Raw genomic sequence first — 13,071 nt, forward strand, 5'->3', positions numbered from 1 at the left:
GCAGATGCACGACTCGGGTGTGGGATGCGGACAGTGGGGGAGGCTGTGCCTGTGTGGGGACAGCGGCTGTATGGGAAATCTCTGTATTTTCCTGTGAATTTTACTGTGAACCTAAAAGTGCTCCGAAAACCGAAGTCGGTATAAAACACGCGCAGAGTGCCACCAAGGGAAGCCCTGCAGAGGAAAGAAATGGAGAGAGGCAGGTGCTCCCGGCGGTGGGGATGGGCGAGGAGGGGCCCTGGAGCTGGGCTGAGGGCGGACGCCCGGATGGGGCTCTGCACGGACCCCATTACTGGCAGCCTCAGGACTTCAGCACCCACCAGCAGGTTCATGCCAAGCCCACCGCCCTTGGGGTTCCTGGTGTCTGCTCTCCTGGGGCCCTGGCCCATGGAGATGGAACCTGAGAAACCAAAACCACGTACACATCAGCAGGCCAGGCCGACGGCAAGGCAAGGCGCTGAGGGCGAGGCGAGGAGACACCCCCACAAACATGCTCCTCGGCCTGGCCTCTGTGTCAAGGCGTTTCCGGGACCACCAGCCACAGTCTGGTCATGGACACCAGGCCCATCACCCGTGCCCTCTGCCCCCCGACACCAAGGGCGCCCCTGAACCCACTCTCTGGCCGTTCCTGCTGGGCCTCCATCCGGAACGTTCTTCACACACAGCCTCATCCCGTCCACCTGTGCCTCCCCTTCCCCCCCCAGCTGTGGGACAGCGCCCGGCATTCAGGAGGCACCCAGTTGTTGTCAAACCCTGGCCGGCTCTGTCTGGGCCCTCCCAGCGCGTTGGGTCTCCTCCCCGAGCACAGGCCCGAGTACAGGCCCGAGCACCGGTCTGTCTGCCTGACCTCCTGCCCCGCAGGGCTGCGGCGACAGCTGAGTGAGCGGGTGCTGGGGCCTCTGGTGCACGGAAGCCACACACGCTAGCGTCCCCGCACCTCGTCACCACGGGGGACCATGAGAGGAAAGCAAGACGGATGCGTGCCCTTCCGAACCGGCGATCAGACGCCTCATCCTTCCGAGAAGCGACAGGACTGACGACGGCTGCACGCGGAGAACCCCGTGAACGCTACCGACACTGAGCGCTCCCGTGGGGCCTCGTCCTCGCGTCCCCCTTCCCGCCCTGCGCACCTGCTCTTCCAGAGAAGCACAGCGAGAGGAGGGGACCCCGTCAGCCCGTGTTTCCTGAGTGTGGCTCTGGGTCCCAAAGCGCCCGACATCACCCACGCCCTGTGCGGAGACCCCTGAGGGGGTGGGTAGTGGCTGCCGTGCGCGGGGCCCGCTGAACACCTCTCTGCTGCGGGGGCATGTCCCCGCGTGTCCAGAAGATGTCCAAGTGCAGGGCAGACGGGCTCCTCCTCACCATTTACTGATGAGCACGTGGTGGGCAGATGACCCAGGACCCAGGGAAGGCCTTCCTGGCCCGGGAGCGGCGTCAGCCTCCACGAAGCACTGCACACCAGGAAGGGCCGCAGGCGCACGGCAGCCGGGACGCTCGGCTCACCGAGGCCCTTGAAGAAGAAAAGGCCAACGGGAGAAGGCACGTGCGCCTGCCAGTGACACGCCAGCACAACGCACATGAACTCTGATCGTCAGTCGGACGCCGGCCACGTGCTCTGCCATAGCAGACCGCCCAGGGCCAGAAACGGCCGACAGTAAGGGGACTGGTGACAGCAGACATCAGGGAGACACCAAAGAAAACCTCGTCCACTGAGGCCAGGCTCCAAATCCCCTACCGCCCAGCGGCCCCAACCGGACACAGCAACCCACAAGCCCATGAACACGCCCACACCTACCAGAGCACTCGCAAAGGCAGTGCTCGCGCAACACGGGAAAGCTGCAGAGGGGCCCACGGGGGAGCACGTCCATGAAGGAAAGCCACACGGGAAAGGTCCCTGTGCCCAGACCCCAGTGTGCTTGGCCCTAGTGGGGACGGGGAGGGCCACGCGGTGTCGGCCAGGACGTCTCTGAGCTGCATGCCTGGGGGCCAGGCACTCCTCCCTACACACACGTGTGCACACATGTAAAAAGGGTTTCGACATGTTTCTCAGGAAGAAGACAGTGCTCTGTGGTGACCTGACCTCTGACGGGCCCTGGGAGGCTACCTGGGGCCAGGGCAATCCTGGTGTCTGCAGGCGGGCCACGGGGGCTCCTGCCACGGGGGGACACAGGCAGGCCCCCAGAGAACAGAGTTCCCGTGAAGGTCAGACGTGCTGAGGCCGGCCGGCGGACACACGGTTTGCCGGGGGAAGGGGCCGCACGGCATCAGGCATCACGGCTCCGTCCCTGGGCCCCAGAAACCGCGAGGCTCATCATCACTTACCTCTTATGGCAGTTGGGGGGGGGGGGGGCGGAGCTTGGGTGCCAAACCCCAACCGAACGGCCCAGAAGTGCACCCCCGCAGCTGCCCCCACCCTCCCGGGGTCACAGGACAGGGACTGGGAGGGGAATGTGCTACAGCGGGGGAAGCCCGCACCACCTCAGGCTGCGCCCGGGCTGTCCCTCCCCCGACTGCAGCGCACGAGCGACGCGGGCCGCCTGCTGCTGTTGCGCCTTCTCTACCGCCTCACATCGGCTGCTGCCCGCGGCCTGGGACCGACCCGACAGTCCCCGCCCCACCGGCTGACCACACGGGCTGAGCATCCGCAACTACCTTTCCTTCCTGGAAAGCACGGAACCTCGCTTCCGCCGCCCGCGCCAGCTTCAGAAGGCGTCAGTCACATGAGCCGGCCAAGTGTCCGTCTGGGAAGAGTTTATTCTCCCCGACCTCAACGCAACCCCTTTCCGCTTTAGCACACGTTTACTCCGGGTTACAGGACTTTCAATTACCAGTGAGCGTGATAACTCAATCTCCTAACTACTAGATTCATAAACTCAAAACAATTCTTCCCTCCCGAATGCCAAGCACCCTAAGGCCACACGTAACACAGTGCAGTGACGTCTCTCCCAATTCTCTTCCTGAACCGACAGGCCCCGCTTCCCTCTCGGGTCACACGGGAGACCGACCGGCCTGAGCCCAAGGATGCCTCCTCCTCGGGCAGAGGTGCCTACAAGAAGTGGATCCCCGCCCGCAGCCAGGGGCAGGGGCACGCGGGCCGCCAGCTCCACCTGGTGGAAGACGCAGGGCCGGCGGCACGGTCACTTCTGACAGAGTTCCAGCACCTTCTTCACCATGGCCCCGATCCCGTCGTGGATGTGGTGGAGCTCCGTCTCGCACATGAAGGCCGGGGTCGTGACCACCTTGTTCTTCTGGTCCACGTGAGCTTCGTGCACAGAAGTTATGGAAACACATCACCTGGCAAGGACTAGGGGATCGCAGGTGCGATGTGTCCAGCCCGGTCCCCGCAGCCGCCCCACACCAACCTGCAGTGGGCGGAAGTGCACCTAGAGCAGAGCTCACCCACAGCAAGAGGCCAACCCGGGCCCTCCCTCTACACGAGCCACGTTCCTGTCCTGGTCACCCAGACACTAGCAGACACAGGCCTGGCCCTGTCCCATGCTAACAACATGCACCCTCCTGTGCCCAACCCCAAGGCCGCGTGGCCAGCCCACCCGGACGACTTGTGGGCTCTGCCCCCCTCTGCACACCGGGGAGACGGAGCGCCGCACCAGACACCACCCACGAGGAGAGAAAGGCAGCTTTGAGACGGACACCCAGAGGGACACGGTGTTGTCTCCAGATCCCCAGGGGACACCGTGCCGCTCTGCTCCTCAACCCTGGTCCACGTGGAGAGTCTGGGTCCAGCTGTGGACCCAGAACGCGGTCAGCCTGTGGCCCGAGGCTCTGTGCACACAGCACCCGGGCACCCACAGGAGGACCAGCGGGCCACGAGGCCATGTGGGATGGCTCCCCGTCCACAGCACCCAGGGAGCTTCCAGCCAAGCCAGGCAGCTCCCCTGTCCGTCTTCCACTGCAGCCCCCCACCACCCTGGGGCGCCTGCTGCCTCCGCCCCTGCCCAGAAACCTGACCCCACGGAGCCTGAGGCCGTGCACTCGCCTGACCAGGTGGCCTGATGGGGCTCCAGGCCGGGGCAGTAGGTGTGACACCCATCGTGCATGTGCTCCCAGACGCCCCAGCAGCACAGACCCTTGTTCAAGAGGCTGCCTGCCTGGGTCCGTCCCCGAGGTCAGAGGACGGGTCCCCCCACCACATGCTGCTGCCACCCCGGCTGCCAGAAAGGATATGGTCACTCCCTTCACGCAGTGCTTGGCGCCCAGCGCTTTGATGGCTTCCACGGTCCCTGCGTAGGGCCACCTGCCGCCTTCCTCCTGCTCGTGGCCCACGGTGACCTCAACGCCACGGAGCACTTTGGCCGCGAGGACGGGAGCGATGCAGCACAGGCTGGAAGGCAGGACAGGGTGGGCTCAGGACTACACGTGTACATGCCAGGCCCGGAGCGGGACTGACCGTGAGGATGAGCCCAACAGCGGCCGCTGGGCCACGGAGCAAGGAGTGTCGCAGCGACAGGAGCCTCCGCTCACTGCCCCACGCACTGCAGCCCCCGCAGCAGAGGGCCCGTGGGCAGTGGCCGCCCGCCGTGGTGGCCGCAGAGAAGGGCTCTCAGAAGGCAACAGTGGACTTCAACCTGAGTTTTGGGTGGCTTTTCACACAGCAGCAGCTGACCCCAGGGCACGGACGTCCAGAGACACCCTCTCCGCAGAGGGTGTGAGAAGTGGTCTCAGCAGGCCAGTGAGTGTGCTCGGCACCACGGCAGCCAAGGGCCCCCACCACGAGAGCCCTGAGCCCCGCTACACCCCCAATGGGCCAATCCCTGGGTGTCGGAGGCTCGCGGTTCACTCTGGGTGCTCCTGCAGGGCTCCTCGGAGGCTCTGCTCCCACCAGGAGGCCCCGCTGACCGGAAGCGCCAGAACCTGGGCACACCCATGGCCATGCGCGCGGGGGACACATGTGGCACCACCACGCGGCTGCAAGTCAGGCTGCCCCTGCCCTCCCTCAGGGCCTTGCACACCGCTGGCAGCCCCTGCCCAGCTCATGGTCAGCACGGCCTGTCTGCGGCTCCCGTGTAGGCCGGCACGGCTCTGTCCCCAGGCTGCTCCGGCGAGCCGTGAGAGTGATGTCAACATACTCTCGTTCCTTCTCAAATCTCACGCCTAAAACGCTAGAAACGCGTGGGAGAAAATCTCCCTCAGCCACCAAGGAGGCAGGAAGCCATCAGAACTGGCGTCCTGAAGCGCCCACGTCCCAAGCCTGGCGGCCGGGGCATGGGACACACAAGCCAGCAGTGTGGCCATCAGCCCTCGAGTGGTGCTGTTGGCACAGCCGCCCACCCTGCTCTCAGGCTGCGGACGCTGGAGCCGGAGGCTCTCGCTGGCACCGCTCAGGGGACACCCGAGCAAGGCAGCACAGCCATCGGGCCCCTCGCTCCCGCCTGTGCTCGTGATATGGGGTCGTCCCTGGCGCTCACCCACATGAGCAGAAGCTACTCCAGGGCTCGCGTCCCAGGAGGGGAGAGGCAGGGGGCAGTGCCGTCCCCCGCTCCCGGGTGGCCCAGCTCAGTGTCTTCTAAGCCCATGGGCTGCCAGCCTACGGACCCGAGGCCAGAGCCTTCTGTGAGGAGGGCTCCTGCACCGTGACCGGCAGGACTTCCGGTGAGTGACCCGCGTGGGGACTGTCGTCACGCGACCCCGCTCACGCAGCTGCAGAGGCTGCCGCGCTCCGTCCACACCCACGTTCAGCGCATCCGGCGGAGCTCCGGGGACGCCTCTCGCACCAGCGGACCTGCGCCACCCCCACACCCCGGCGCGCTTGTGCGGACAAGCCAGGGCCGGTGCAGCCCGCCTGGTGAGCTCCGCTCGGGGGCGCGGCGGCCTGCGGGAGTCTGGGGGTGCCTTGAACGCCGCCCCAGGGCAGGGGAGGGCGCTGGGCCAAGGAGCCCCAGCCCGCCTGGAGCGGGGACGGGACAGCAGACACCTGGCGAGGGGAGGAGGTGCTGGCAAAGCTGGGGGTCGGGGAAGGACTGACGCGGAGTCTTCTAGAAGCTCTCCTTCCTGCGAAGTCAGCAGAACGAGTTACCGCGACCACAGCATTTTCCCAGGGGGAAGGCGCCTGTGACGACGCGTGAGCTCAGAGTGAAAACGGCCTCGAGGACCGCGCAGCCCCGCCCTCCCCCTGCCCCGACCTACCCAATGGGCTTGCCGGCCGCGTGGAACTCCTTCAGGACCCGCTCCACGTCCCCGTGGACCTTGCAGTCTTTCCCGTCAGCAGCGAATGTGCTCCTACCACGAGAAGAGGCGGCTCAGCTCTCACGGCCGGGGGTCGGCCTGCCCGGGGCCCCGACCCTACCCGGGAGACGGGGCGGCCGCGCTAACTCCCCAGACCCCGAGACGAGCAGGTCACGTGCGCGAGCGCGGGTTTTCAGGTAATCACATACATTACTTTCTCTACTTCCAGCCCAGCGAGGGAGGGGGCGGCAGAGAGGTGAGGCGGGGAGGCCAGTCCCCGGGAGAACCACAGCCGGCAGGTGCCCGGGCTGCGGGCCACACCCACAGAGTCCTCAGAGGTCGGCTCTGTAAGCCAAGGAGAAGCAGGACATGCTGCGGGCCTGAAAGCCGTGACCCGCCGTCCACGCGTGAGAAAGACGCACGGGTTAGAGGACAGGACGCTGTGCCTCTCTCCATGCCAGGCGCGGCTCGGGGGTCTGGACGGCCTCCCCGCCCACCGGCTGCGTGCCGGCACCTCTCTGGGAGGCAACTGGTGAGCCCCAAAGCACACACACTCTCCCAGGAGCCCCACTCTGGCTCCCTGGCACGCGCGTGTGCACACCTCCAGCCCGGGAACGTGTGAGTGCCACGGGGCTCCGGCAGCCTGCGGCCTGACCGTGTCGGGGTGTGCCTGGTTGGCCGAGCTATCACGCGTCACACTTTATTACATATCAACTATGTCCCCCAGAAGCCAGTAGCAGCCCAGACGTGAGGCCTGGAAACCACGGTGTCCATCCGAGTTGGGGCGTCTGCCCGACGGGGTCTGTGCGTGCAGCCATGAGGTGCTTAACAGGCCACCGACAAGCCACCGTTTGTGACACACACAAAACAGAACAAGAAGCTTAACAGGCCTCCAACTGGTTACACTTTGCTTTTTTTAAAAAAGACGTTATCTCAGAAAGCGAGAGCGTGCGCGCAGAGGGGAGAACGGAGAGAGAAGGAACGTCCAGCAGACCCCCATGCGCGGAGCTCCCGCTCACAACCCTGGGACCACAGCCTGAGCCGAAACCAAGTGCTGGACACTCGCCCACCCGCGCCAGCCCGGCGCCCGGTCAGACTTCACACAACCCCACGGAGACCTCTCGAACGTACACGTGAACGGGCAACCAGGGCAGGGACGGGCCCGAGGCCCCCCACAGAAAGAACTTCTGACCCCGCGAGCTCGCCTGCCGCCCCTCGCCGCGTCCCACGGCCCAACCGGCAGCCGTGGTGAACCAACCACTGAGCTGACGTTTCTGCTCGAACGGCCGGGATGAATGAGGCAGGAGACCTGAAGCCCCAGCTTGCCCGGGGGAAGAGTGAGTTCACAGACGGGGGCGCTGACCCAAGGCCACGGCTCCCTGGAACGCAGGGCAAAGACCGCCAACAACCTGCTCACCTCCCTCCTGTGCTTCTAGGTCAACCGTGTGTGGTCATCAGCTGGGCCACGGGCACAACCCGAGCACAGCCCGAAAGTGCCCTCACCCGGGCTGGGGGCGGGGGGAGGCGGGCAACGGTCAGAGTTCAGGCTCACCTTCCCCAGGAAAAGCCCCGGGGCCTGGCAGAGTGAAGCCAACGGAGGCCACTCCCTGCCAGCTTCTGCCCGGTGCGCGTGCAGGCGGCGGGGACGAGGGCAGCTCACCCGAGAGGCTGGCATTTGGAGGACGGAGCGGACAGGAGGGCGAGGCAGGGCTCCCAGAGGAGGAAGCAGTATGGGAACCGGCTCCACAGGCGGAACAGCGGCTCGGGACCTGGACAGAGCCATTCGGGTGTCTGCAGGCCGAGGGGAGCCAAGTGGCGTCGGAACACCTCAGGTCCCTAACTGCCTGTGCCCCTCACTTCTGGGTGCAGGGCACCGGGATACAGCGAGCCAGGACACCGCTGCAGGGGGACGGCACCCGCCAACCAACCAAACAGGGTGCAGGGGGCAGTGCTCACGAGGGTCCCAGGCTCAATCCCTGCCCCACCCCATACCCTGCACACAAGGAGTCCAGAGGGAGGCGGGGCTGACAAGGGACGGTCCAGGTGACAGAATGTCGACAGGACACTGTGGTGCGAGCCTGGGGCAGGCAGCGGCCATGCAGATCAAGAAGGGGGGAGGTCTGCGGTCCAGATACAAACAGAATTCCTGGCGGACGTCAGAGAAGGGCGCCGGGACAGGAGGGGAGACCCCACGGGGGGTGGCGGGAAGAGGAGGGGGAGAGGAGCCTGCTGCAGGAGGCACGGCGGGCGGAGACCTTCGAGAGGAGACCCGATGGCACAGCAAGGAAACCCAGCGGGTGCTCGCGGGCCGAGGCTGTGCGGGAGGGCGCCAGCAGCACCCCACACCCGCCTGGTCTGGGAGCGGCGGGGAGCAGGGAGGTGGAGTGGGGGGCTGGCTGCCCGAGCTCACAGCCAGCCACACTGTCAGGGGCGCCTGGCCGTGGGCACAGCAGCCAGCTCGTCTGCGATCCAGGGAGATGCTCCCCGTGGAGCCCAGTCTGCGGGGTTTCCACTGAAACCCGCCGAGTCCAGGCTGTTACCCCCACTAGGGTCCCCGTCTGACCCCAAAGCAGGCGACGCAGATGCTTCCTGTCCTCCCACGCCAGCCGCAGTGGGGCTGCCTCGGAAGGGACAAGCCGGGACGGCGCGGCCCGCACAGAGCACTTCCGTGAGGCACACAGACAGGTGGAGAAACGGGAACAGAAACGGGACCTGAAACCCAAGAGACGTCACGCCGACGTGGTGACAGCTTGTGCTCCGGCTACCATGGCAACGACCGGAGAACAAAATGAGGAAGGGCTCCCTTCCTCCCGTCAGACCAGCCTCCACACAGCCCGGGGGGGGACAGCGGCTTCCCTGCCACCAGGCCCGCGAGGCGGCGGCGTCCGTGAGGAACACGTGCAGGGACGCAGGTCCTGATGGGACCAGGCCGGCCGGCGCGTCGCTGGATCAGAGGAAGCCCACGCCGGGAACACGCAGCAAGAAGTGAGAGAAACCTGCGTCCTGCTGACGCTACACCGGGGCCCCCGACAGAGCAGCTCCGTGCAGCCTCTGGGACCCCACGCCCCGTCCCTCGCGGCGCTCCAGCACTCACAGGTTCTTAGCGGCCCCGAAGCCTCCGGGGAAGATGGCGGCGTCGTGATTGGCCGCACTGAGCCGGGCCAGGTCGGTGATCTTGCCGCGGGCGATCCTCGCAGACTCCGTCAGGACGTTCCTGGGAGAGAACAGAGAGGCCGGACGTCAGCGTCAGGGTGTGGAGAGCAGAGCCGGGCTTGCGGGAGGCCGGCCCATGAGCAAGCGCGCGAGCGCTGAAGGTCGGCGTCTGGAAAGACGGCCTCGGCCCGCGCAGCATCTGGCCCGCTTAGCCCTGGGCCTGACGAAGGCTGGCGTGGGAAGGTCCAGGTACCGCAGAGGCCGAGGGAAGCAAGCCAGGGCCCGCCCCAGCAGGAGACTGCGCTGTGCCTGGCCGGACCCTGCAGCCGGAGCAAGACGGGAGGGCCAGAGGGACCTCAGCGTGTGCCAAGACTGCACGGGCCTCGGGGACAGAAATGCTCCAAGACCGGGGCCCAGCCAGGGGCAGGAGACAGGAGTCCACGCTGACCGCAGGGCAGGGGATCACGAAAGCCAGGCAGGAGGACTTCCGGCAGGCGGTAGAAGGTAACGAGCGCCACCACGACACCGTCGCGGGACAGCCCGGAACGCAGCCAGATTCGCGGCCGGGACAATGCAACCAAGCCCACAGGGTCTCGGGCAGCTTCCAGCAGGTCCTGGTCCACGCTCAGGACTCGGGGAGGGACCCACACCTGGTCTCGCTCTCGGAAGGCTGCCCCTTGGTGTGGTCGACCACGTGCATCTGAGGGATGTCAGGAGCGAAGATCTGGACCTCGGCCCCGCCACGGCTCAGGTGGACCAACACCCTGCGCGGGAGAAAAGGAGACAGATTCCGAGACGCAGCCGACCCGGCGCTGCCTGTCACTCCGCGCGCATGGGCAGCGCCCCGCAGAGGGCCCCGTGCACACCCCTTACGGCGGCTACCATCACGGGGCCTTCCCGCAGGCTATGGCCGGCTGACCAAGGACCCCCACGTCCACAGATCAGATTTGCTGCCACCGAACCAGCCTGGAGAGCCCAGCTGGTCCCCCAGCTCCCTCTACAAACCGGGGTGCAGGGGACGGGCGACCAGGCCGGTCCCAGCCTGGAAGTCTCGGCTCCCAGGATGCTTTGGGGGCTCTTCCTCCCACAGATGATCGACGCAGGACGGGAGGGCTGAGTCAGGCTTCGGTCAGGACAGGACGTTTGAGTCCTGCTCTGCCCCACCCTTCCTGTCATAGAGGGCCAGGGGAGAGACATCCAGGTCTCCCCGAGGGCTGATCTGTTCCAGGCCCGGGGCTCTCACTGTCCCCCTTCAGAGGCGGCGTGAGCGGGTAGGGCCAGCACCGCCCCATCACTCGGGCTCAGCTCCTTGTAACCTGCAGGGCTCTCCGCACTCGGCTCCGTGTCCACCCGCTACCCCGTGCTCCCCTGTTCTCGTGTCCCGGCCCCGAGCCCCCATCTGGAAGCTCTCCTGGCTCTCCACTGCCCACCAGCTCTGCACGCGCCGAAGTCCACTGCGGGCTGGTGCCCACGCTGGATGGGAGGGCAGGCGCAGGCTGTGGGGGCCTCGGGCTCCTCTGGGCTCCCTGTGGCCCCGCACCCGAGGGACATGTCCCCCAGCCACATGCTAACTCTCCTCCAACCAGCTCCAGGCCCACAAGGCCCAGCGCTCTGGCACACAGAAGCCTTTTCACTCAGGTAAGAGAAGGATGAGCGACCGCGGACGGGTCCCATCAAAGACACGGCCGAGGCGGGCGGCTCACCCAGAGAGCCAGAACGAGGACGCCCACACCCCCGGGCCTCGGAGGGAAGCAGCAGGCGCTAACAGGACACCAGAAGTGCTCCCTGCTTATCTGTGGGGCACAAGGCCACGGACTCGAGGGGCTCCCTGCCCCTCACTTCTCGGCTCACTGGTTTCTGCCTGTCTAGACGAAGGGTCCCCAAATGGTTCAGGAAAAGGCAACCGTCCTTGAGGGCTTACGCTGAGGCCTCGTGGAGCTCAGTCCCATCGTAGACTCCACATCCAGACAGCACCTGTCGGGGAGTGGGGGTCAGGGGGGTCCACCAGGAAGCCGCTGGCCTGGGGGGGCGGGGCCGCACGCCCGCGCGCGCGCGCGCGTGTGTGTGTGTGTGTGTGTGTGTGTGTGTGCGTGAGAAGAAGAGCAGGCCCAGAGAAGAGAATGGAACTGACCCTGGAGAGACAGAGGTGAGGGTTGGGCAGGGGTGGGGTTGGGGGTTAAGGGAGGAGCCTGGGGGCCCAACCCAGAGAGAGGGTGGCCGAGGGGCTAGGGGGCCTTATCTGGGGGAGCAGGGGGAGCAGCAGCAGAGGGGTTAGGAGGCCGGCCTGGGGGAGGGCAGGGGGCGGGCTGGGGGGTGGAGGAGTGCGGTGGGGGTGGGTTGGGGACACGACCTGGGGGTTGGAGGTGTGCGGCGGGAGGGCGGTTAGGGGGCCGGCCTGCGGGAGAGCAAGGGGCCCGGCCTGGGGGGTGGAGGAGTGCGGCAGGGAGGTTGGGGGCACGACCTGGGGGGGGTGGAGGGGTGCAGCGGGGTAGTTAGGGGGCTGGCCTGGGGGGAGAGCAGGGGGCCCGGCCTGGGGGAGGAGGGGTGCGGCGGGGGCTTGGGGACACTACCGGGGGATTGGAGGGGTGCGGCGGGGGATTGGGGGGCCGGCCTGGGGGTGGAGGGGTGCGGCGGGGGCTTGGGGGGCCGGCCTCGGCGGCAGCCCCACCCGCCGGCGTCCGCTCACCAGAGCGACCCTGGCCCCCGGGCGCGGCGCCGAGCCGTGGAGGGCCGCGCGTGGGGTGGACGCGTGAAGTGGCGCGAACGCGGAGGCCGCACGTAGCCTGGACGCCAGCAGGGCCCTGACCGCCATGACTGCGCAGGGACGCGGGTCGCAGGGTCACGCGGTCACAGAGCCCCGCGCGTAACCAGCGTGCCCCGCGCCTGCGCAGTCGGCCCGGCCGACGTCCCGCGAGCATCCCCCCGGTAGGCGGGGCCGCGCCTGCGCACTCGCCCTCCCCGCGCTAGGTCGATGCCCGCGGGCCCGGGAGGGTTTCTCCGTTGAACCCCTGTTTCCCAGGAGTCGGTTCGCGGGAGACGCCTCTAATCTACCGCATTTCCAAGTGCGGCAGCTGTTCACGATGCAGAGTGGTCCCCGCGGCGGCCCCGGGCTGCGGACGCCCGGCAGGTGGACGCAGGGCCGTGCCTGCCGCGGGTGTGAGCACTGCCCGGGGCCGCCCTGGGCACAGAGACCCGGGGAGGCGGCAGTAACAGGACAGGAAACGGCTGGAGCCGAGGAGGGGCTTGGGCGGTCCCGCTCCTTTGCTCCTGACCCTTCAGGACGGGCCCGGGACCCTTCCCTGCAGCCGGGCATTCTCCCGCGGGATCCTGGCCTCTCCCGGCTCCCGGGGCCCGGGGCCCAGCCCATCCTCCTCCTCCCGCCTCAGGGTCCAGAGCTGGCAGGAGGGACGGGGTCGCGGGTTGATACCGACGTGCCCTAGGTCTGCCCCACCCTGAGGAAGGTCCTGCTGCGGATTCTGATTCCGCCGGGCTGGGAGCCACGAGGCCACCTCTCCACCAACCCCGTGGCAGCTCCGGGCCCTGCAGAGCCCCACCTCCCAGTCGTCTGCACCGCCGGGGCGGCTCAGCGGCATTTTAACCTCAAAAATAAAACTGTTTTACCGACAAAAACGTGTTCACTGGAGAATAGCAGAGCTGTAGCCCGTGAAAAAGAACCTGCAGGAAAACTGAAACCACAGGCTAATCAGGAAAACAGGGCAGAGGAGCCTCTTTATA

General features: G+C 67.0%; 1 protein-coding gene across 4 annotated transcripts; it reads right to left on the reverse strand.

Moving 5' to 3' along the window:
• Nucleotides 1–2,734: 2,734 nt before the first annotated feature.
• GATD3 (glutamine amidotransferase class 1 domain containing 3) lies at nt 2,735–12,238 on the reverse strand. 4 transcript variants are annotated; one of them, XM_047718823.1, is made up of 7 exons: nt 12,023–12,212; nt 11,258–11,310; nt 9,987–10,100; nt 9,278–9,397; nt 6,145–6,237; nt 4,186–4,342; nt 2,735–3,266 (listed from the first exon to the last, which is right to left on the reverse strand). In XM_047718823.1, exons 1-7 carry the CDS (start codon nt 12,146–12,148, stop codon nt 3,138–3,140), a joined length of 792 nt encoding a protein of 263 aa, XP_047574779.1. In that variant the 5' UTR covers nt 12,149–12,212; the 3' UTR covers nt 2,735–3,137. The 4 variants fall into 4 exon arrangements, with proteins under 4 accessions (XP_047574779.1, XP_047574790.1, XP_047574770.1 ...); XM_047718834.1 differs by lacking the exon at nt 6,145–6,237 and having other exon boundaries at nt 12,023–12,216; XM_047718842.1 differs by lacking the exons at nt 2,735–3,266; nt 4,186–4,342; nt 6,145–6,237 and adding exons at nt 8,575–8,596; nt 8,635–8,895 and having other exon boundaries at nt 12,023–12,231.
• Nucleotides 12,239–13,071: the final 833 nt, after the last annotated feature.

Source organism: Lutra lutra, chromosome 1 (assembly GCF_902655055.1).
Source record: "Lutra lutra chromosome 1, mLutLut1.2, whole genome shotgun sequence".
In the NCBI taxonomy this organism is placed as follows: Eukaryota; Metazoa; Chordata; class Mammalia; order Carnivora; family Mustelidae; genus Lutra; species Lutra lutra.